Source organism: Psammomys obesus, unplaced genomic scaffold (assembly GCF_907164565.1).
Source record: "Psammomys obesus unplaced genomic scaffold, mPsaObe1.curated_primary_1811, whole genome shotgun sequence".
Classification (NCBI taxonomy): domain Eukaryota; kingdom Metazoa; phylum Chordata; class Mammalia; order Rodentia; family Muridae; genus Psammomys; species Psammomys obesus.
Window position 1 is genome coordinate 12,961,824 of NW_026592118.1, and position 24,583 is coordinate 12,986,406.

Here is a 24,583-nt window from a genome sequence, read left to right on the forward strand (position 1 = left end):
TTCTTGATTAACAATTCACCAGAAAGGGCCCGGCATGTTGTGGGTGGTCCTGAGTGCCACTGCCTTGGGGTCCCTGCCCTGTGTGAGTTCCTGCCCTGCCCTCCTCCGGTAATGGCCTGTGATCAGGAGCTGTACGCCAAGTAACCCTCCCCTCCCGTGAATTGCTTTTGGTAGTGGCGATGGTCACAGTGACAGAAAGCAAACTAAGACAGCACCCCAGCCCATAGTGTGGCAGCTTAGGCTCCAGCACAGCAGATCTCACATCTGCGGTGACTACACATTACAGAACTCCAGTGCCATGTTTTCTTTTGTTTTTTAAAAAAGTTGTTTTATAGCCTGGCCTGACAGCATGCGCCTGTGATCCCAGCTCCAGAAAGGCTGAGACAGGAGGATCCCTGGGGGCTTGCTGAGCAGCCAATCCAGATGAACTGGCCAGTTCCAGGCGAGAGAGCCTATTCCCAAAGTAAGCTGGAAAGGGGCTGGCGAGATGGCTCAGGGGTTAAGAATGCTGTCTGGCAGAGCTCTGTGCCCACTGCCTACACTGGGCAGCTCACCACTGCCTGTATGAGGGAGACCCTCACACCTCTGGCCTCCACAGACACCTCACTCCTGTGTGTTTACTCAGACAGATAATTAAAAATAATGAAGAAGGAAAAAGAGCTAGGCATGGTGGAGCACACCTTTAACCCCAGCGCTTGGAAGGTAGATGTAGGCAGCTCTCTCTGAGTTCCAGGCCAGCCTGGTCTACAGAGCAAGTTCCAGGACAACCAGGGCTACACAGAGAAACCCTATCTTGAAAATCAAAACAATCAAAAAAATATAAAACAAAAAATTTTAAAGTTAAAAAAATAAAGTGAAGAGTGACTGAGGCAGACAGTTGACATCAACCTCTGGACACTATACATGCATGCTCACCTGCACGTGTACATTTGTACACACACGTGAACGAACACACACACACACACACACACACACACACACACACACACACAAAGGGGCATGAGACGGGCCAGCTGCTTCCAGGAGCTGACCCAGCCCCAATCAGCATTTACTGCTGGCCGCCCTTACCAGCAATCTTTTCAGCAAGTGGAAACCCAGGCATTCTCTCTGAGACCTTCCCGCATTGCGGGGAGGGACTGGACCTAAGGACCCGACTTGGAGAATCAGTGATCATCTTTAAAACTTGCTCCTTCGGCAGAAGCTTAAACCCAGTTAACCACGGCGGTTAAGTCCCACTTTGCAAACAGCACACATACCTCTTTCTACAACTGGATAATACCCCATAATGACCCCCGGGACTGAGCAAGTGACCTTCAGATGGAAGGGGCTCTAGACTGTGTCTGGGCCAGCAGGGTCGAGGAGAACCCCTAAGCAGGGCCCCCTGCCCTTCAGCTCTTGGGGAAGCAGGTAGGAGAAAGGCTTTGCCTGCTTATCAGCCGTACCTAGTGCCTGAGGCTCCTTAACCGCTGTGGTGGGGCTTCGATCAGGCTGAACACAGGGGCAGGGCATTGCTTTCACTGTACGAGTCTCAGATAAGGAAGCTGCCTGCCACAGGTGGGTCTGGACCAGCCCTGGGATAGGCCCCCACCTTCCTGGGGCCTCCTGAGTAGTCAGCACTTGGGGGTCATTACAAACTGAATGAGGTGCAGCGTGCAGCTCTGCTCTCCAAGGGCCCACGCTAGCTAGCTTGACCATGCTGGATACATTCCACCCACTGCCCAGAGATGTAAGGAGATCCAGCTAGCACTCTGTTGTGTTCACACACAGGTTGGTCCCAACCGGCAAAAAAAAAAAAAAAGAAAAAGAAAAAGAAAAAAAAGCCACTGTCACATGCCATGCCACTCACTGAGTACTGTCCAGGACTTTTCAATCTGCACACGTGAGATAATTAGTTCTGGGAGATTTTTGTATATTTTAATTTTTTTCTCCTATTTTTAAAGTCATCGTCCTTGGTTCACTGACAGTGAGGTGAAAAGAGCCATGCAGGTCCCTAGGGCCCGGGGCCTTAGGATCAGACGCACGTCCTGAGAGAACACGGCTGGGCTAGGGTGCCAAGAAAGCGTCTAGGGTGGTGCTAGATGCACCAAATGGGCCTGAGGCTGCAGCTGCTCAGTTGCTTCTCCAAAGCCGGTGCAAGACCCAAGCCAAGCGCCAAGCGGGTCTGGCGCTCCCCAGAGACTCGTTCCCAAGGTGGACGCCAGGTGGCGCCAGAGGCCGCGCAGCCGCAAGTCCCAAACTCTCCCCTGTACTGGAGGGGAGTCCCTGCTTTCAAAGAAGAAATTCTTATTTATACAAAAGAAGACAGATTAGCACAGTGAAAACGCTAACCATTATTTCATCTGTAAATATCAGTTCCTAACTCAATAAAACAAGCACCTTTCCCCCAGCATTTTTAATGTGTGTGTGAGTGAGAGACAGAGAGACAGAGGCAGAGACAGAGAGAGGGGGCAGAGAGATTGATTTCTCCTCAGTGTCTCTTTCCAGGCCATTCTTTGTGGCATATGGAACCCACCTGGGCTATCTGGACTAGTCTCCCTGTGCTGACATCCTTAATTTAAGCTCTACTGCAAACACCTTTGCCAAGCCTAGGCATGGGCCACGCTGTTAAGACCTGATGTGTTTGGGAGCCACAAGCAGCAGATTTTGGAGAGGTGAGTGACTGGCTCAGGGTATAGATGAGTCAGTGAAGTGATCGCCAATGGCCTCTCCTGGTCTCCTCAAGGACTCTGATCTCTTCACCACAACTGAGGCTTCACCTTTACTAGTGGCCTCTTGGCCTCTTTGCAGAGATTCCAACACCACGATACGGTGCCAAGCCTCAGCTGCTCTCCGAGATCCCTTCACACCTTCAAAGCCAGTAACGTGGGAGACCCTTCTATGTCACCAAATTCAGCAACAAGCTGGAGACGAAGCCTTAGGCCCCTCTGGACCACAGCCTCTGTGTGCTGACCCTGAGAACATGTCTCAGATTTTTACCCCGATGATACTTGTCTCTTCTTCATCAAAGCCGAGTTCTCAGCCCCAGCTAACCAGCACTGATTGTCCCAGTCACACAAAAGTTCACCCAGTGCTGCTGCTCTCTGGTCAACCACAGCTGACTCTTCAGCCAAAGCTGACCAGAACCACAGATTCTTTTTTGTTTTGGCTTTTTTCGAAACAGGATTCTTCTGTGTAGCCCTGGCTGTCCTGAAACTCACTCTGTACACCAGGCTGGCCTAGAACTCAGAGATCTGCCTGCCTCTGCCTCCAGAGTGTTGGGATTAAAGGCATGGGCCACCACCACCTGGCAAACCACAGATTATTATTTAAACTTTCTATTGATTCTTTGTGAATTTTACATCATGCATCCCAATCCCTCTCTCCAGCACTGTTCTGGCTAGCTCACCCAGTGCCACAGCCAGCAAGGAGGCAGGGCCAGCTCACCCTTGCCTTCACCACCGGGGTCAGCTCTACTGTGCCCAATGGAGGTGCCCAGCCTGCTCTCAGAAGTACTGCAGCCAGTGAGGGGTAGGGCCAGCTCTCCTGCTCTCCTGACCTCAGGGGCCCAGCTCTCCCACCTGCCCCAGGGGTAAGGGGAGTGGTACAGGTGTGACACACGGTAGCCTCTTAAGTCAAAATCTCCACTAACAGCCCAATGGATTCTTTGCTTCCCTCTGAGCCATCACAGGCCAGGCCTCCATCGTCTGTACTGCCCTCAGCATTGTTTTCCGGGCTCTGAGCACTCAATGGGTTTTCCTAGTCCAAAGCTCCAAATGCTTCCACAATCCTCCCCAAAACACGTGGTCAGGTCTGTCACAGCAATAGTCCATGTCTGGTACCAGTTTCTGTCCTAGTTTCCTTTCTGTGGCTGTGATAAAACACTGATCAAAACCAAATAATGGATGAAAAGGTTTATTTGGCTTTTGTGTCACTGTGGGAAGTCATGGCAGGAACTCCGGCAGGAGCAGAGGCAGAAAGCGTGGCGGGACACTGCTTGGTCCTCCTCATGGCTTGCTGAGTCTGCTTTCTTAAACCAGCCGGAACTACGTGCCCCAGGATAGTACCATCCACAGTGATCTGGACCCTCCCACACCAACCATCAATCAAGATCATCAATCATCAATGCCCTCAGACATGCCCCCAGGCCACTCTGACGGTGGCAGTTCCTCAACTGAGGTCCCCTCCTTCCCAGGTAAACTACTTTGTGACAAAAACTAACCAGTGAAGCCACCCAACAAAATCAAACATGGAAGAAGGAATGACTCCATTGCTGGGTATGGACTGCTGTGATATCACACAGGGGCATTCAGGGAGGGTGTCCTTCCCCACAGAGGAACATGTCACTGTTAGAGCAGGACAGCCAGCAAGGCATGGGGAGCACCACCTGATGACCTAGTTCCCTCACACACGCATGCGCGTGCACACACAGCATGAATTCTTCATGCAATACCTATGCAATGTGTAAACACATATTCCACCCGAAAGGACCCCTATGCTTCCCCACTCACACTGACACACATGCACACACACAGACACAAGAAACACCTCCCAATCTAGCTGGGTTTTTTTTTTCCCTTTGCTTTGTTTTTTTTTTTTTTTCGTTTTTTTTCATTCACATTCATTGTGTATGTGTAGTTGTTCTCCAGTACATCAGCCAAGGAGCTGTCTCATAATAATTCACATGTGTCCAAGATGGGAGAAAACCAGGCAAATGTCTCACGGTCGCATCCTGGTTTCCGCGGGATCCTAAGATGGCGGAGGTAGAGCTCTACCCGCGTGCCCTGTTCCCTTCACCTGTACTCTGGATGGTTCTGCAGACAGGATAGCAGCTCTCCGACAGGCCTGCCCTCGTGGCAGATCTGATAGATCGCTGTGAACAATGGGAACTTGTGCAGGAGCCCCTTCTTCTTGAGGATGTGGTACGTCTGAGCGGAGGTGCGCGGCCCTTGTACCTTCTGTCCGTTCAGCAACTCCTTCTCCAACTGTTGAATACTCTTTCCTGTCCTGGCGAAGGCTTCAGCTACCCTGCGGTTCCGCCCCCCGTAGCAGGAGCTGACGAGGTCAGCCACCCCACAGCTCTCCAGGAACGTGGCTGTGGACACCTGGTCCTTGCAGAAAGCTCTGGCGAAGGCAATTATCTCCATGAGGCCCAGGCGGATGACAGCAGCCTTGGTGCTGTCTCCGCAACAGATGCTGTCGCAGAAGCCGGCCCCCAGGGAGACGACGTTCTTTAGAGCCCCACACAGCTCCACTACCTCTGCCTCTTTCACCACGGTGACTCGGAATTTGGGGGTCTCCAGCAGCTCTTTGAAGAGAAGGCCGTTCTGGAACACCTTGCTGCCGATGGTAGTCTCGCAGAACTGCTCTTCGGCCACCTCGTTGGCTATGTTGGCCCCCATCAGCACACTGACGTCTATCTCCACCTTCTCTCGGATGATGTCGGAGATCAGCTTCAGGCCCTCAGGGCCCTCCTCTATGCCCTTGATGAGGGACAGGCCCAGGGCCTTCTTGGGCACGATGCCAGCAATCTCATCACAGACTGTTCGAATGAACTGGTTGGGGGAGGCAAACACCAGCAGGTCGGCGTCCTGCACAGCCTGGCTGAGGCTCGGCGTGGCCACCACATTCTCCGGCAGCCTGTGTCCAGGCAGGTACTTTACATTTTCATGGTCACTGTTGATGATCTCCGTCAGCTTCCTCCCATTGACCGTTTCTTCAAATACCCACATCTTGACTGTGGAGGCGAACTTCTTTTCGTTCTTCACATTGCTCCCAATGATTTTTGAAATGACTGATCCCCAGTTCCCTGAGCCCAGGATGGACACCTTCAGGGGCTTGGCCACCACTTCTAGGCTGGCATCCTGCGGTGCACACGGTGTCTTCCTAGCTGACTGCTGATCACAAACTGCACGGTCTAGCCTGCAGGCACCCTGCCTCCCAACCTGCACAAAAAGGACATTTACGACCCGAGGGTGGTAGTTCATGCCTGTAATTCCAGCACACGGAAGTTCAGAGAACTGACTCAAGTTCAAGGACAGCTTGAGTTGCAGAGTGAGACTATCTGAAAACAAATAAGATAAATGAAGATTTAAAAAAGGAAGGCTGAATGCAGCTCAGCTGGTAGAGTGCTTGGGTTGTGCTTGAGGTCCTGGGCTCTAGCCCCAGTACTGCCTCAGCTGGGTGCGGTAGTGAATGCTTGTGATCCCAGCAGTGGGGAGAGAGGCAGGAGGGACAGAAGTTCAAGGTCAGCCTCAGCTCCAAATAGAAGTTGAAGCCAATCAGGGATACATGTCTCAAAATAAGTAAATGAACAAATAAATAAACCAAGTAAAAAGACATTTACAAGGGTACTTGATGTTTAAGTGTTGCATATTTGATGAAATTGAGAAAACATGTGATTTTTTAAAAGCATGATTATGACAGCAATATGTTTATAGATGCATTTGTTTTGAGGCAGGCTCTCCTGTTTTCCAGGCTAGCCTTGAACTTTCTATGTAGTGGAGGATAACCTTGAACTTCCAATAGTCCTATGTTCACCGTGGGAGCACTGTATTTGTAAGCATACAGCACCATACCTGGTATACACGGTTCTGGGGAACCCCAGAGCTTCACGAATGCTGGGCAAGCACTCTATCGGCTGAGCCACATCCCCAGCCCTGACCAGGTATAGATTGTAAAAAGAACGGATGGTGATGCAAGTCTTTAGTCCCAGCTCCCAGGAGGCAAGGACAGATGGATCTCTGTGAAGTTGAGGCCAGCCTGGTTTACATAGCAAGCTAGAGCCTTTACCTTTAGGAGACAGTGTGTGCATGTGTGTGGAGGCCAGAGGTTGTCATTAGGTTCCTTCCTCAGTTGATTTCCACCTTATTTTTAGAAGACAGGCTCTGTCAATAGATCTGGAGCTCGCTGATGAGGCTAGACTGGCTGGTCAGCATGCCCCACGGCCTTCTGTCTCCACCTCCCCGGTGATGGGATCAAAAGGGGCTTTTGATGTGGGATGCAAACTCAGGTCCTCATGCTTGCCTGGAAAGCACTTTATCAACGGACCTATCTCTTCATTCACAGTCATTTTTTTAAGGGTTAAGAATATTAGCTGGCAGCAGGACACTTACTTAGCATCTGCGAGGCCCTGGGTTCATTCTCTAGCCCTGGGGGGGGGGGGTTAAAATTAAAACAAACAAAATATAAAGACACAGGGTCCATCCCAGAATTACTAATCAGCCCAGATTGATGCCTGCTGCTAGCGTCTCTCCCTCAGGGGCCACTAGGGGGGCGCATGAGCCTGAGCAAGGCATTTTGAGGAGCGAGGCCGAATCCGCAGGCTCGAGGCTGCAGGGGCGGGTGGTAATGTCCCTCGGTTTCCCTTCTCCCAGCAGCTTACCCGTGCCCCTCCCTTCCCCACTCGCCTCTCTGACTGAAGAGTGAGGACCACCCCAGACATGAACAAGACTCACCTCAGACCACACCCCTGCCTGCTGGAGGCAGACACACTCTGGAGTTTAGGGACAGGAAACCCCGCAGATTTATGGGAGCCGCCTAGATATCCTTGAGATTCTGGAGCTGAGGGGAAGGTTCTAGCTGTGTCCTCAACCCGAGATGGTACTGCCTCAGTCTCCTTGGCCTTTTGGGAAGAGGGAAAAGCAACCAAACAGAAAGCTGCATTTAATGGCTCCACTTCAGCAGTCTTTCCCTCCCCCTCCCCCCACCCCGAGATAAGGTTTTTCAGTGTAGCCATGGCTGTCCTGGAACTCACTCTGAACTCAGAAATCTCCTGCCTCTGTCTCCTGAGTGTTCGGACTAAAGGTGTATGCCACCACTGTCTAGCGCATTTCAGCGGTCTTAAAGTGTGAGAGAACCGGGCAGAAAGAATGTGAACCTCCACGATTTGTGGTGGATGATTTTGACCTTTGACCTGATTGGATGGAGAATCACCCAGGAGATTAGTGAAGCTCTCTGGGTCAGGGCATTTCTGGGGAGGATTAATCGAGGAAGAACCCCGGCCGTGAATGTACTTGGGACCATCCTGTAGGGTGGGGACATAAACAGAACAAAGTGTGTGGCAGGGGGACCTGACAGTGAGTATTCTTTCCGTTTCCTGTCCTCCAGCAAGTGAGCTGCTTCTCACCATGTTCCCAATCGCTTCAAGGACCTGCCCAAAGCGAAGAAGCTAACGGACCATGGAAAGGACGCCTCTGAATCCGTGAGCCAAAATAAGCCGTTACTTTCTTGTTTTCTCAGGTGTATTCTCACAGTGATAAAGACAGCTTCAGCGTGAGACGTTTAGTGTGTTAAGGGCACTTGCCACCAAGTCTGGGAACCTGAACCGCATCTCCAGGATCTACACCGTGGGATGAGAGCCAGTTCTCACAGGGTGTCCTCTGACCTCACACAGGTGTCATGATTGCACACACACACACACACACACACACACACACACACACGATGAGATTAAAAAAAGAAAGAAAGAACCCTCTAACTAGCACTGGCTTCCAGCTAGTAAGCTGTGAGACTGGGGTAAGCCCAGCACAGAGCAGCAGCCTGCACAAAGCCTGAAGCCCATGTTTAACCAGGCCAAGATGACTTGGCCATGTTCCATTTGTCTGCCACTGTAACACTAGGACATAGTATCACCCGCAGCCTCTTTTTCAAATACAGTGCCCAGAACACTACCAGACACAGTCTTAAAGAGGGAGGTAGTGAATAAAACATCAGGATAGACACCTGCCCAGATACCTATAAAAAGATGTTCGGCATTTCCGGTCACTAAGAAAGATGAAAACAAAATTTAAACAAGTTATCACGGCACATCTAGAGAAACAGCCAAGATAAGATTGACTCCAGCGACCCTTGGCAGAGCTGCAGAGCAGAGGGGACCCTCACACACTACTGATGACAGGGAACAAGAGCTCGGTAGTTCATGGAAAGGTGAAAACACATACTCTGTAAGCCACTTGCCTCATGTGACAAAATGACTGAGATAACTCAAAAGGAGGCAAAAATTCTTTTGGCTCACAGTTTCAGAAACTTAATCGTGGTCAGAAGGCTCTGTTATAGCTGTTTCTTGGTGAGTCATCGCGGTGGGAGGGCTTGGTGGAAGGAAACTGCTCACCTCATGACCACCAGGAGGCAGACACAGAGAGGAGGGGGCCAGGGCCAAGATACACCCTTTAAAGGCATAGTCTCCAGTGACCTGCCTCCTCCAACTAGGTCCTACCTCACTCAACTATGAAGTCATAAATGGTTTCGTTCCCCTGATAAGTTCAGAGCCCTTATTGAGAGACCAAAGGATTAAAAATCAGTGTCTATTATTTTAAAGTTTAAAGCCTGAACTAAGGCCAGCCAAGTGGAGATATGTCTAGCCACCTTTGGGGAAGAACTAGCCTTAATGTCCTGAGGGGAAGAATTAGCCTTATTGCATTCTTTCCTGTGCACTAGAGATACAGTTGCTAGGAAACTGGCCCCTCCCCCCTAGGAAGGGAAGCCAGACCACTAATAGTTTGGGGACCTTCCTATAGCCAATCAATTAGAAATGCAACATCCCTTTTGTGTTTGGACCAATAGATGCTTGCCAGGCAGGAATCCTCTTGCTCTGGGCATGCTGGGGAGGGACTGGAATCTTTAAATCATCCAACCAACCCGAGCACTGATTCGGCAAGTGAGTGTGTGTGAGCCCAAGCTGTAGCTAGTAATAAAAAGATCCTCATGTGTTTTGCAACGGACTTGACTCCTGGTGGTGGTCTTTTGGGGCCTTGTGATTCAGGCATCACATTATGATCCAGTCATGTCCCCAGAGCCTATTACCTGCCAATGAAACTCTTACTGTAGGAGACTTCTGAGAACATTTTAGGTTCAAACAAGAACATGTACCTCTCATAGGATTCACCTATTTCTCATCCAAGCATTTGTACAAACAACAGGGAGACGAGGTTCTACAAATAGACAAATAGAGTAGCTCAGGGACACTTTTAAAATAGTTTTAAACTGGAAGTAACTCAAATTTTCATCAAAGGCAGATACATAGTATTTATCAGCAATAAAAAAAAAACAAACAAGCTATTGATACATTCAATTATACAGTAACTTCCAAAATAATGCCCCCGGAAAGAAGCAAAACGAAGAGTGATACCAGGTGCTCTGCCTTCTAGAAAATTCAGTTTAATGATAATTCAGTGGTTACCTAGAGATGACGGGATAGGAAATTCATAAATTACTAAAAGACAAGGAAACGTACATGATGATGGATATATTCATTCTCCATCTTGATTATGATGATGGTAAAAGTCATCAATTTACATATTTTAAATATTTTCAATTTAGTGTGTCTCAATTATCTTTCAATAAAACTGTTACAAAAAAAATACTAGACATACTAAAAACAAGACTTGCTTACACAAAACCAAAGGAAGAGCAGAAAATAGCAATAGACTCCTAGGTGATCTAGACACATTTTTAAATGAATTGCTTAGCTGGGTGTAGTGGTGAGTGCTGGCCTTTCTGATTGGGTGGGAAGGTGTCAAGGAAACCCATAACTCAGAGGCTGGGAAGGTATCCTAGCTCTGAGGTGGGGTAGTGTCCCAAGGAAAGAGTATCCTGTGACACGGAGGCCCAGGAACCATCCAGGTCTGAGAGGAGGCCTCAGCACAGAGGTTTCGGCTCTCAGGGGAGGGTTACCCCAACCCCTGATGGGCTGAGGAGCCTAGCAAGCTAAGCTCCAGTCCTCCTTCCCTTCTTCTTTCTTCTCTTTTCCTTTGCTTCTTCCGATGAGAGAGTCACATCAGGCAGTGAATTTCTTAAAAGAGATTTCTTAAAGGGTTGAATCCAGGAGAGGAGGGATACATCCAGAAGTGGCTGCCTCTTCTCCCAAGTGAAGACAGCAGAGAACTGGGCAAACACAGCCTTTATATAGAGTTTTTTTTTTTTTTTTAAGGGCATAGCTTTCTAGGGCAGAGAGTTCCAGGGTGAGGATTGGTGGGATTTCAAGTCCTGAGCTTGAGGAAAGCTTAGGGATTGGTGGGGTTTTGTTCAGCCTTTTCACCTAAAATTAGCATAAATCTGGCGGCAATAGTCCCACGGAGAGGCTGGAGGTGACCTTTGTGACAGTTTGAGGCTGGAACTGCCAGTTTGACAGAGAAATGTTGGGGAAGGGCTGTTAACCCCTGCCCTAAGGGAGTTTTTACACAGGCTGGAACTCTAAACTAAACAACTTTCTTTCACTGAACCATGAACTTATACTAAGGGGTCAGGTTTCTTGTTCTGACTGGAATGTCAGACCATGTAAAGCTGCCGGCCTCGGAGGAATTGCTGGCTTATGCATTGTTGCCACAAAGATGGCACCAGAGCTCACAGACTAGCTCTATTGAACAGGCCTCCCTCTCTCTGGATTCCCTGTCAGCAGCAGCCATAACTGAGGTGCTGCTGCTTTCTCTTTGGCTTCAGTTTCTCAGTTTCTCCAGGCACCTGATCTCAGGTCCTAGGGCTGTGGCGATTGAGCGTCAGCTGCTCTGGAACCCTAAGGTATTGTTGTCTGGAGGTGCAGATAGGCCAGCAACACAGCCTGAAGATCTGAGCGCCCTTTTCAGGATCCACAGGGGATGGTACCCAGGGGAGCTGAAGAGGGGGTACCCAGGGAAAGATGTAGGGGGAGCCTAGAGGCAAAACTTGAAGCTGGCTGGTGGAGCTCCTCAGCAGGGGCCCCGACACTTTCCTGCAAAGTATACAAAGTTTACAAAGTATGCAAAGTAAACAAAGGGAGTCTGTCAGGGAAGGCTTTCCCTGCGGTGAAGAGCAGACAGTGAACACATGTAATCCCAGCCCTCAAATCCTGAGCCGGCAAAGTCACAAGCTCCCAGGAATTTGGCCGCATAGTGAGTTCAAGGCCACCCTTGATTCTACAGCCAGACCCTACATAGAAAAAGGAAGAAAGAAAATAAAAAAAGACACAAGTTAAAATAACGATGTTCAAGAATAAGGCATGGAGAGGTGTCTCAGAAATTAAGAGCACTTACTGTTCCCTGTGGACCACCCAGGCTCTGCTGCCAGCACCCACAAGGCAGCTCCCAGTCAGCTGTGTTCTAGAGGAGCCTTTTCTGGCCTCCTTGGGCATTGCTTGCTTGCAGGTAACACTCAGAAATAAAGTAGCAACAAACAAGTCTTACAAAAAAATTTATTTTTAGCATTTTTAACGTAGATGTTTTGTCTATATGTATGTCTGTGTAGCCCTTGCACACCTGGTGTTTGTGAAAGTGGAAAGGGGGCATTGGAACCCCCGAATATAGAGTTACAGATGGTTGTGAGCCACCATGTGGGTGCTGTAAGTTGAACCTGCGTTCTCTGGAAGATCAACCGGTGCTCTCAACTACTGAGCCACCTCCTCATCTCCAAAAGAAATAAATCCTTTTTATTTTAATGTTGGAAAAGAGAAATATAGGCCAACGGGATGGTTCAGCAGGTACAGAAACTTGCTGCCAAGCCTGATAACCTGAGTTCAGTCCATGGGAGCCACACAGCGGAAGGAGAGAACCAACTCCCAAAGGCTGTCCTCTGGCCAATTGGTGGTGCTGCACGCCTTTAATCCCAACTATCACGAGGCAGAGACAGGCAGATCTCTGTGAGGTCAAAGCCTGCCTGGTCTACAGAGCCAGTACTTGAACATCCATGGCCACACACACACAAAAACAACACCCTCCCCCTTGTTCCCTGACTATACACACACACACACACACACACACACACACACACACACACGCATACACACACTCAACTCACACATAGTTACACACTAACAGAAAGTGAGAGAGAACTTTTTAAAAAATTATTTATTTATTTAAACTTTTATTAGTTATACTTCATTCACTTTGTATTCCTTCATAAGACCCTCCTTCCTCCCCTCCCGATCCCATCCTTCCTCTCCCTTCTTCACTCATGCCCCTCTCCAAGTCCACTGATAGGGGAGGTCCTCCTCTCCTTCCTTCTGATCTTAGTCTATCAGTTCTCATCAGGAGTGGCTGCATTGTTGTGGCCTGGTAAGGCTGCTCCCCCCTTAGGGGGAGGTGATCAAAGAGGCGGTCCCTCTTCCCATTACTATGGAACCCACTTGGACACTAAACCGCCATGGGCTACATCTGTGCAGGGGTTCTAGGTTATCTCCATGCATAGTACCTGGTTGGAGTATGAGTCTCTGGGAAGACCCCTGTGTTCAAATTTTCTGGTTCTGTTGCTCTCCTTGTGGGGTTCCTGTCCTCTCCAGATCTTACTATTTCCCACCTCTTACATAAGATTCCCTGCACTCTGCCCAACAGTTGGCCATAAGTCTCAGCATCTGCTTTGATAGTCTGCAGGGCAGAACCTTTCAGAAGCCGTCTGTGACAGCATCCTAGCTTGTTTCCTGTTTTCTTATTCTTCTGATGTCCATCCTCTTTGCCTTTCGGGATGGGATTGAGCATTTTAGTCAGGGTCCTCCCTCTTGATTAGTTTCTTTAGGTGTGCAGATTTTAGTAGGTTTATCCTATATTATATGTCTATATGAGTGAGTACATACTGTGTCTGTCTTTCTGCTTCTGGGACAGCTCACTCATCCTTTCCAGGTCCCACCATTTACCTGCAAATTTCATGATTTCCTTGTTTTTCATTGCTGAGTAATACTCCATTGTGTAGATGTACCAGGGAGAGAACTTTTAAATCAGGAAGAAAGATAAGAAGTCCTGCCTGACCTCTAAGTAGAATAAGCATAGTGGAAGCCACACCCTGTCCCCCCCCCCATCCACAGCCGCCAAAGCCAGAGTCAAAGGGATATTAATACCAGGCAAAGGAGAGGAAACACATGGCTGCAAAAATAAAAGGCTGCAAATTAGAAATGAAAATACACAAATGAAAAAAGACAGATATGTGGCAGGTGCCTTCAATTCCGGCACACTCGGGTCTGTGAGTTCAGGGCCAGCCTGGTCTACAGAGCAAGCTCTAGGTCCACTGGGGCTACATGGTGAGAACCTGTAGCAAAACTAATTAATAAATTTTAAAAGTCAAGATAAAAATCTCATCATAGTGCAGACTCTCTTACACTTGGGTAATCCTCCTGCCTCTGCCTCAGGACTAAGTTTACAGACTGGTGCCACAATGTCCATGGAGTTAAAAAAACAAAACAACAACAATAAAACAAAAACCCAGAATTTTCACAAACATATCAGCATTGAAGGGGAGTGTAGGGCAGTTTATTTAGAAGAAAGGAAAAGTGGAACCAGATGAAAACACGGTCACGTAATAATGATGAGCCTAGGAAAGGCTAAATGTATGGGGAAATCTGAGCCCAGACCCGATAAAGAACAGAGGATCCGTTGGGTTTCAGGTAGGACAGGACCGCACATCATGCAGGGAGTCTCTCGGTCTCCGGAGTTGGTACAGTTTGCACGGCAGCAGTCAAGACAGCACGTGAGGACAAATACACTTGTCTAAAAGGCACAAATACATCTGGGTTCGTGGTTCAGACGCTGGCGATTTCTCCTCTTCCTCAGCTCACAGCCTGTCTTCTTGAGGGGTTCCTAGTCAACGGAGGACCAAACCCAGCTGCTTCACAACATAAAATCGCTGCCTGGAGTTGCATGCCCACAGAGGACTCCCCGAAAACTGCCTCAACTGGGATAGTTTGCTTTGGAGACGAGCCGGCTTGGGGTGTGGCTCTACCCTGGTGAGTAGTGGTCAGCAGATCGCTGTTAGAATCTTTGCAGACAGCAAGTCTGAGGAGAACGGCGTGTGGATGGAGGCGTCCTAAGGAAACGCCTGGATGCTAGGTCAGTTTCCTCGGAGGCGCTATCTGCAAGGGATGGTCTCTGAAGCTGGTAGTCAGGCTCGAGAAATCACAGTTTTGTCCTGCGACTGTCACTCGGTCTCTTTCCTCTGTCACTGAGCCTTCACTGAGCCTTCACTGAGCCTTACAGCGGAAAGTTCTCAGGTTGCTTCAGGTGAGCAGAGGTTAGCGCTCAAGTCCTGATGTTGCACCTTCTACAAGGGGAGGGACTAGCCAGCCACCCAGGGGGAGGGTGATGGCGACTGCACCGCTTCTTCAGGAAGGCACCCTCGCTCTCCTTCTGCCAGCACCACCATCCGAAGATTTTTCAGAGTGCCCTATATGTTGTCATGGTAACTCACACATCCTCTCCAACCAAAGAATTCATGATGGGAAAATGCACATGGCAATGAGTTCACACCCATGAAATCCACTGGTCTTACACTTGCAGTCTACTGAGAGACCTTAGGACGACGGCCAGAGAACTTAGCTGCTTCCCCTCCCCAAGCAGGGCTCCCAGTCTGTTCAATGGACAGGGTATCCCTAGGAGACACTCATTCCATTGCTCTGAGATTAAGTCCAAGAGAAATGTTAGAGATTTGAAACGAGGAGGCCAGAAACACCCATCTAGCAGCTGGAGGGTTGAGGCTGGGGGTGAGAACGCCTCATTCAGCATTTTTCCAAATGACCATCCCGTGAATGCTTGCTTCCCCTCCCCCAGAACCCTGGGCTCTGTCTGGTGGGCCAGAGGGGCACTTTCCTAGAAAATACAGCCTCTTGTGTGGGCCCCTGTGCCAATGGTCAGTCAATGTTGTGCTGTAGAACAGTGTCCCCGGCTCAGCATGCCAGTGTCATCCTCTCTCTCGCTCAGGGATGTCTGGGCTGAAAGCACACTGCTGCTCCCTAGAAGGCTGCTATAGCTTCTGTGACCAGGTCAGCTGGACCCTTCTCCACCCCTGAGCAGCTTCTGAGATCCTTCGGCTGCACTCAATAGACACTGTGTCCTGGTTAGACTTCTGTCAACTTGACCCAAGGCAGAGTGATCTGAGAATAGGAACCCCAGTTATGTGGACCTCTGGGGTGGCTTCTTGATTGATGAATGATGCAGAAGGGCCACTTCGGGCAGTGCCATCCCGAGTCAGGGATCCCGGATGGTAGAAGAAAGCAAGTTGAGCGAGGAGGGAAGAGAGGCCAGTGAGCATCCGTTCCTCCATGGCCTCAGCATCAGTTCTTGCCCCCAGGCTCCGCCCTGAAGTTCCCGCCCTCATTTCTTTCCAGGATGGACTGAAAAGCATAAGCTGAAATAAGCCCTTTCCTCCTCCCACTTGCTTCTGGTCAGAATGTTTTACCACAGCAACAGAGAGCAACACACTAATACATACTTTCCACCAGGACACAGTGGCAGAGGTTGCAGTTTGAGGGGTCAGTTCCACTAGACTGTCCTACTTCAGATGCTAACTGAAGTCCCAGCCTGTCACTTCCGTCTCAGCTCGGCCTGGTCAGCTCCAAGTCACCCCTCCTCACTTCTGCCCCCGTGGCTGGTTTGTGAGTATGACTTCCAGAACCCAGGGAAGTGCTCTGCTTACACAAGGGTAAGCTGAAACTGACAACCTCATTTTTGACAGAAAGGTGTGGAGTGTAAGGCTAACTTGAGCTACATTGCAAGACACTGACTCCACTCAACAAACAAGCCAAGACGGATACGGATGGATATCCTGGGGGAGAGGCCTGGGGCAGGGGAGGGGCTGGCACCCTCCTTCTGTGCAAGTTCTCCCCCAGGGCCTGGAAGCTCCAGAATGTCCTGGCTCAGGAGCTTGGTCTCCAGCCCCTTTTCTGGAAGGCAGCGACAGCCAGGCAGGCTGAAGGCGCAGCCTCAGACTCCTCCTTTTGTCAGAGCTTTCTGGCGAGCTAAGTCATCTCCGTAAAAACACAGGCACTCCAGAGGAGCCCTTTAGGAATGACAGAGGGCACGGTTCCCACCCAGGAACTCAGGACAGCTCTCCAGTGTGCTCCGCGTGCCTGGGGGCCTTCCCAGGCGGGGTTTCCACAGAGCTTTGAAGGCTCATTCCCTGAGGTGTCTTGCTAGATACTGGGATGCTGGGCCATGAGCAGGTGGCGGGCGCCTGCTGAGGGGTTGCCGGACTTTGATGCTGGCCAGGTCCTGGTTCCCACCAGCAGCGAGCAGGACGGTCCTCGCTCTCCCTCCATTGGCACGCTCGTTGCCCTGCCTTCTTGATTTTAGTCCATATGACAGGTGTAGCTGTGATGAATGTTTCCATTTTTTTTTTTTTTTATGTGTGATGGTGCGAGTAAAATATACACATTTACTATTTTTTCCTTTTTTCTTGTGACAGAATGTCATGTAGCTCAGGCTGGTCTGGGCTTCCCCAGAGCAGTTAAGGGTGGCATGAACTTCTGTCTCCGCTTCCTGAGTGTTGAGATTACAGGTGTGCCCTGCCGTGCCTGGCTCATTCAGTGCTGGAAATCAAACCCAAGGACGTGCATGAAGTAGCTTAATGATTCTATAGAGTGGGCATGCTCTGGGCCTCATCTGATTGGCAGGTCTCCCGTTCAGGCTTTTCCTGCAGCTGGCACAGTCACTGCTTAGATGTTCCTTGGACTGGCAGGTTGCTGGGCCCTCGGTTTCAGAGGAATGATTTCTGATGCCGAATAAGGGTTGGTAGACCCATTGGTGTTCTCCTTTTCCAATAACGACGGCCAGGGTGAAAATGTGGTAGCTCCTAAATGACAGAACCATCAACGGCTGGAGGACATGAAGACCTTTGCTGCCCTGAGAGGTAAAGCCAAACTTTGAACACTGACAGAAGAGTGTGGAGACCAGGCTGGGTGGACAGCAGCCAGCTGAGAACGCTAGCTTTGCCGCATGGGGAGCGTCTGAGTCCAGTTTCTCCCAATAACTTCTCCATGGCAACGCTGGTCACTAATGTCAGTCCTCACTGTAGGAAGGACTAGGGAAATGATTCACAGTGGTCCAAAGGCTGGGGGGGGACATGGTGTTTGTTCCTCAAAGCAAGGGCCATACTCTCTCACTGTCCCCCCAGAGTTCAAACCCGGGCCTTCTGCTGTGTGCTGACACCTGCAGCTCCCATCTTGCCTTGGCCACTCATGTTTTCTGGCTTCTAATTGTATTTGGTCAATGACAGCATCAGCGGGAGGTGGAAAACCCGGAAGGTGGATCTGGGAACATATAGTGACCTTGGTCATGGCCACATGCCCTTGTGATCTCTGCTGGGTATGTCCTATCGCGGTCCCTGACCCCCCTACTTGGCTTCTATAGCACATCCTCTCTCCATGCCCTTCAGTCCCCCATTGACGTTAGGACCTCACACTATCGTGGTTGCCTATCTCCACCCACGCCTCACCTAAGGCCCTTCCTCATCCCTCTCTGCCTCGTTGCCCTTCCTGTGCTTATACACCCAGGACTTCCTCTAGGAGTCTAAGGACCCAGAAAGCCAAAGAGTCGAGTGGGAGTCGGGGAGAGGAGCCGGAGATCTGGCTCAGCAGTTAAAAGCACACACCTGAGTTCATTTCCCAGGTGTCCATGTTTGCAACTCCAGCTTCGGGGACTCCGGTGTCTCTGGCATACACATCATTAAAAACAATAAAAATAAAATCGTATTTTAAAAGTAAGAAGTGAAGTGGTGAGGGAGGTGGCCAGCTGTTCTGAGGACTGGGATGATGTCCCCTGAGAGACTTTGGAAAAGCCATCTGTCCTGATGTTCTCAGTGTCATCACCCACAATGCAAGGATGGGAGACAGGTGAGAGCGCTTGTGAGGAGACAGTGGAAGGACACACTCTGGACATTGGAGACAGCGCCAGTGAGGCAGGCCGTAGCCAGATGTTTCTGTTTGTCTGGTTGGTTGGTTGGTTGGTTGGTTGGTTGGTAAGTTGGTTTTTTGTTTGTTTGTTTTTGAAACAGGAGTTTCTATGTGCAGCCTAGGCTGTCCTGGGCTGGATTTGTAGACCAGGCTGGCCTTGAACTCACAGAGATCCACCCACCTTTGCCTCCCTGAGTGCTGTGATCACAGGTGTGAGCCAGATAGTTTTGATGGAGAGTTATAGCAAGGGCTTAAAAGAGGAGGGGGCCAGATCAGAGCTTGTATTGACAGAGCAGTTCTGGGCCAAATGTGAAGAAGGGAGAGGCCTGTCAGCGGTAGTGAGAGGAGCAGAGCAAGACTAGGGGCAAAGGTGTCAGAAGAGCCCAGCAGCTAAAGGTGATTGCTGCTAAGCCTGTCAACCTGAGTTCACTCACCAGAATCCACATGCTGGAGGGAAAGAACAGACTCCAGTGACTTGTCCTCTGACCTCCACATGGGGGTTCTCCTGTCTCTACATCTCATCTTGCTGTTGGAGCACTCAGGTTATAACTCTGTCTATATATCTGTCTGTCTGTCTGTTTATATCTATAACTCAGGTTATAAATGCTGATATACCCACCTATAGGTGGGGTCTGGGATTCAAACTCAGGTCCTCACACTTACATGGAAGTGCTGTACCCATTGAGCCATCGTCCCAGCCCAGTCTCCCTATTTTAAAAATACCTAGCCAGACTGTGATGGTGCTCATCTGTAATCTCAGTGCTTGGGGAGGTTGAGGCAGGAGGATCAAGGAGTTCAAGGCCAGCCTGGGCTAGCTAGTGAGCTTGAAGTTGGCCTGGGGTACACAGGAAGTTGTTTTAAAAAGGAGAGAGAGAGAAGAGAGAGAGATTTGTCACTGGTCAGGAGCAAAAGAAGTTCGGTTTCTAGCACCCACATCCCCAGTGCCAGGAACTCTGACATCTTCCTGTGGTTTCCATAGACACAGCTCGATCCCCTAGAGATGAGCCCTGCTAGCCCTCCCCTAACCCATATTAGAATCTTCCCTCTTAAGTGCAGTGTGCTGGCGCATGCCTTGGCAAATATCAGTGAATCTGAGGCCAGGTTGGTCTACACAGCAAGTTCCAAAAGCTATAGGATGAGACTCTGTCTAAAAAAGAGAAAGAGAGAGAATCCTCCCCTTCCTTTTATGCTTTATTAATATTTACCTCTTATCTTTGGAATTGTGTATATGTGTGTGTGTGTGTGTGTGTGTGTGCTGATATGGAGGCCAAAGAAGGTGTTAGATGTCCTCCTCTATCATCTTCCGCCTAGACAGAAAGCCAGCAAGCCCCAGCCATCCTCCTGTGTCTGTCACTGAGGAGCCGAGGTTGCAGGCGTGTACGGGATTCATGGTTTGGTATGTTAGTGCTGGGCTCCAGACTCTAGTATTTACGATTATACAGAAGGACTCTTAACTGTCAAGCCAATTCTCCAACTCTTTATCTTTTTTTTTTTTTTTTTTTTTTTTTTTAATATGGGGACTCAGGTCCCCACACTTGTGAAGCAAGAGCGGTACCCACGGAATCGGGTCCCCTGCCCTCTGCTCACTCTAGAAGGACACTTAAGATGGCATTTAGGGCTCATCCAGGTAAGCCCGGCTCCTCTTTTCTTCAGAGTCGAGCTTAGTAACAAGTCAGAGGCCTTTCCAAATTAGATGGCACAGGTTCTGGGCATTGGGATATGAGCGGGGCTTCGGGAGCCATTGTCGGCCTAGCTCAAGCGTGCAGACAGGCTTCTCCCCTCCCCCAGGATTTCTCCTGCCTTCCTCCCTCACCATCCCCTCTTAACTCCTGGCAACCACTAACCTGTTTTCCATCTCTATAATTTTGCCATCTCAAAAATGTTATATAAATGGAATCATGCAACATGTAACTTTTCTTTTTACTCACTTGGCTTTTTTTTTTTTTTCACACTTTCCAATAACTCAAAAGATTGAAACAACCTTGCGGTTACCCTGAGATTCCCCTGTGTAGCTTGGTTTATCAATAGAATGTTTCTTTTTACAGCTGAGTAATATTCTCCTGCCTGGAAGTACAACCGTTCAGCCAATTTCCTCCTAAAGGACACTTGGGTCCTTTCCAGTTTGGAGCTATCCAGAGACTATTACTCAGGTGTGTGTGTGTGTGTGTGTGTGTGTGTGTGTGTGTGTGTGTGTGTGTACGTACGCGCACATGGAGGTCAGAGGACAACTTTTTGGAGTTGGTTCTCTCCTTCTGCCTTCACATCGATTCCAGGAATTGAATTCAGCTCACCAAGCTTACTTTTACCTGAGCCTTCTCACTGGGTGACACTTTATTCTTTCATCTCAAAAATGTATCCCTTGCCTCTCTTTTTTCTTAAGATTTATTTCCATTTTGTATGTATGGGTGTTTTGCCTACATGTATGTCTGTCCACCATACATGTGCCCAGTGCCCATGGAGACCAGAAGAAGGCATCAGATTCCCTGGAACTGGAGTTACAGTGGTTACGAACCACCATGTAGGGCTGGGAATTGAACCTGGGTCCTCTTGAAGAGCAACAAGTGCTGTTAACTGTTGAGCCATTTATTCCCCTTCTTTGCCTTTCCGTACACATTTTAGAATAATTTTCTCTATTTCTACAAAAATACTCACTGGGATTTTGGCAAAGGCAGGCAGAAAAACTGAGGAGTTCAAAAATCATCCTTCAGTACATAGTGAGTTGGGGGCTAGCCTGACTACATGAGACCTTACCTTTAGAAAAAAAAAAAATCCTTACTGAGTTTCTGATTAAACCTTTGGCAGACCTTCTGGGCTTTCCTACACGACAGTATCGTAGGCAGACAGGGACATTTCTGTTTCTTCTTTCTGGCCCTTATCATGCCCTTTCCCGTCTTGCATTGTTCTACCAGGTGCTGCAGTCATCATCCATGCTTCCTCTGGTCTCAGGGAAAAGTGCTCACTGTGTGTCAGCTGCCCTCATCAAGACGATGAAGTTGTCTTTCTTTGGGAGCGGGGGTGTCTATGTAGTACTGGATGCCCTGGAACTCTCTTTTATAGACCAGGCTGGCCTCGAACCCACAGAGATCCACCTGCTTTTGCCTCCCAAGTGTGGGATTAAAGGCATGCTTTTTCTGAGTGTTCTTCCTTCGAATGGATGTTGAATTTCGTTGAGTCTGTCTCCTGAACTGGTTAATGTAATCCCACTTTTTTCTTCTTTAGCTCAGAGTGTGATGAATCGAATTGACAGAGGTTTAAAAATACCCTTATCCTTTGCAATTTCATGCCATATACAACACATCTTCATCCTATCCATCTCCAACACCCCTTTCCATACCACTGGCACTCCCCAACATGTCCTCATGTGTCATCGTCCCCCCCTTTCCTGAGTTCAGTCTGCCTGCTGAGGATGTTGACAGTTCTTGCTGTCTTGTGCATGTAACAATACCTTCAGTGAGTCCATGTGGGTGAAATGGCCATGTCATGTCCAGAAGACAGCATTTCACAGCACTCCTTCTGTGGCTTCTACACCCTTTCTACCCTCTCTTCTGTAACGTTACGTGAGCCTGGGGTAGAAGTGGGATACATCTCGAATTTAGGACTGAGCACTCAATAGTCGCTTGTTCTCACCTCTCCGATCAGTTATGAACGTCTGCACTGATTGCTGCCCATTGCAGAGAGAAGCTTCTCTGACTAAGGCTGAGGGCAGTGTTAACACAGGGGCATAAACATAAATAGCGATAAAGCAGTTTGACCCTGTGTTCCCTCAGCAGAACAGCAGCAGGTTCTCCTCCTAGGACCTAGGACCTTTCCAGCTTTTGTCCAGGCTTACTGTACCAGATGTGTATTTCTTCCTGTGTAGCAAGCCAAAACCCCAACCAGAAAGTCATTGGTTGCATCCATAACCTTCATGCCTTTATTTCTTCTTGTCTGGCAGTCAGTGTTGGAGCATTCAGGATTTACTGCTGCGTTATGGAAGCCATAACCTTGATTTTTCTATGTCCTGCATCCAAATGTATAGTATCCTCAGGAATGGGGTCTTACCGTCTATTTCTAGTGGGCAGCCAAGAGGAACAGCAATAGCCTGTTGTTATGAGAGGTATGCTCTGGGACCTCCCTGACCAATAACTTATAGGGAGGTGTCCCATGCCCGACACCAGGATTTTCATTTGATAGCCTTTGTCTTCTGGGGAAAGCACTGTCAGCCCATACAGGCTATCTGTGTTCAAGCCACCTCTTTCTGTATTATCTATATTCGGTTGGTTGGCTGTTTTGTTTTGAGACAGGGTTTCTCTGTGTTGCCCTGGCTGTCCTGGAACTTGCTCTGGAGACCAGGCTGACCTCAGACTCACAGATCTGCCTGCCTCTGCCTCCACAGTGCTATTTTAAAGGTGTGCATCACTGCTCCTGACTTTATTATTATTATTATTATTATCATTATTATATTTTAAAGATAGCTTACAAAGTAGTAGGTTTACAAAAGGATCTTAAAACTACCTCTGTAGTTTTGGTTACCTTATCCCCATCCCCTGGATTGAGCTTTGAGTGCTGAACCCGTCTTGCATGGCCACAGTGGACAAATCATATTTTTTTTCTTGCCTCTTATCCATCTTTCTCATCTGATAAGTTCCAAATGGGCAGAAACTTTGGGTTTGTTTTGTTCACAGTGTACTTCGATGCCTGACTCTGAACAATGATTGGTGCTGATAAGACACCGTACCCTTCTATTAAATAAATGGAAGAGAAGAGGAGGCCCTTCCCAGGGTATTGGTGAGGAGTCTCTCTGGTGGGAACAGGTCAGAAGGCCAAAAGAGAGCCTTGTGACTCTGGATGCCTTCAGAGGGGGTTTTGACAATCAGCCAGGACCTTTGAGCTGACTTCATGGTAATTGCCCAGGAAACTAAGTAAACAAACTGAGGTAGGTGTGTAATGGAATCTTATCCCAGGCTAAAACAAATAAATAGATAGAAAGATAGATAAATAAATAAGTTGAAACTTACACTGAAAGAGCCCAGGAGCGTACAGTGCTGTAAGAACCCAGTGGCTATGGAAAAGTGAAAGATTAGCAGTTGCCAGGGGCTTGGGTATGGGAGAGAGGGATGGATATGTGGAGCGGGGAGAGGGCTTCAGGTCACTGAAGCTCCTCCATAGGACACCACAGTGGGGGTGCACGTCATTACACAGTTGTTGAAGCCTGCAGAACTGCAGTGCTGAGTTCCTGCAGTGCTCAGAGTGAAAGCTGGAGACTGGGGATTGGCTTCGCTGCCTCCGAGACCTTGGGTTTGATCCCCAGCACTGCAAAAAAGCAATTTTGGTGATGTGTGCCTATGATCCCAGCACTCAGCAGATACGGAGGCAAGAGGGTTAGGAGTTCAAGGGTACCCTTTGTTACACAGCAAGTCTGAGTCCAGCCTGGGCTACATGGGAGCTTTTTTTTTTTTAGAAGGAAAAAAGGAACCAAGAAAGGAAGGAAGGAAGAAAGGAAGGCAGGAAGGAAGGAAGGAAAGAAGAAAATAAGGAAGGAAGGAAGGAAGGAAGGAAGGAAGGAAGGAAGGAAGGAAGGAAAGAAGGAAGGAACAAGATTGCTCAGAGTCAAAGGTCCCTGTGCCTAGCACGATGACCTGAGTTCGAGCCCTGTGACTGACACTGTGGAAGGAGAGAAACTGATTCACAAAAGTTGTTTTCTGACTCCTGCATATACATGATAGCATGGATGTGCAAGCGTGCGCGCAGACGCACATGCACACACACAGACAAATAAATAACATATATCTAAAAGATTATGAGAAACTGTGGCCTTCTCTTTTCATCTTTCTGGAGGAGTGCTTTGCATCCGTTCAGACTATATATGACACACACATATGCAGCACATGAGTCACATGTGCCTGCTTGCACATGCTAACACTCACAGATGCTGGCATTTCCTTTTTTCCTTGACTTGTAGCTGCGAACCTTCTAGATCAATATATCTTCTTACTGGTATGTCAT

General features: G+C 48.9%; 1 protein-coding gene across 1 annotated transcript; it reads right to left on the reverse strand.

Annotated features, from left to right (window-relative positions):
• Nucleotides 1-4,769: 4,769 nt before the first annotated feature.
• Nucleotides 4,770-5,963, reverse strand: LOC129681078 (glycerol-3-phosphate dehydrogenase 1-like protein). Its single transcript, XM_055612977.1, has one exon. The coding sequence runs from the start codon at nt 5,961-5,963 to the stop codon at nt 4,770-4,772; it is 1,194 nt and encodes a 397-aa protein (XP_055468952.1).
• Nucleotides 5,964-24,583: the final 18,620 nt, after the last annotated feature.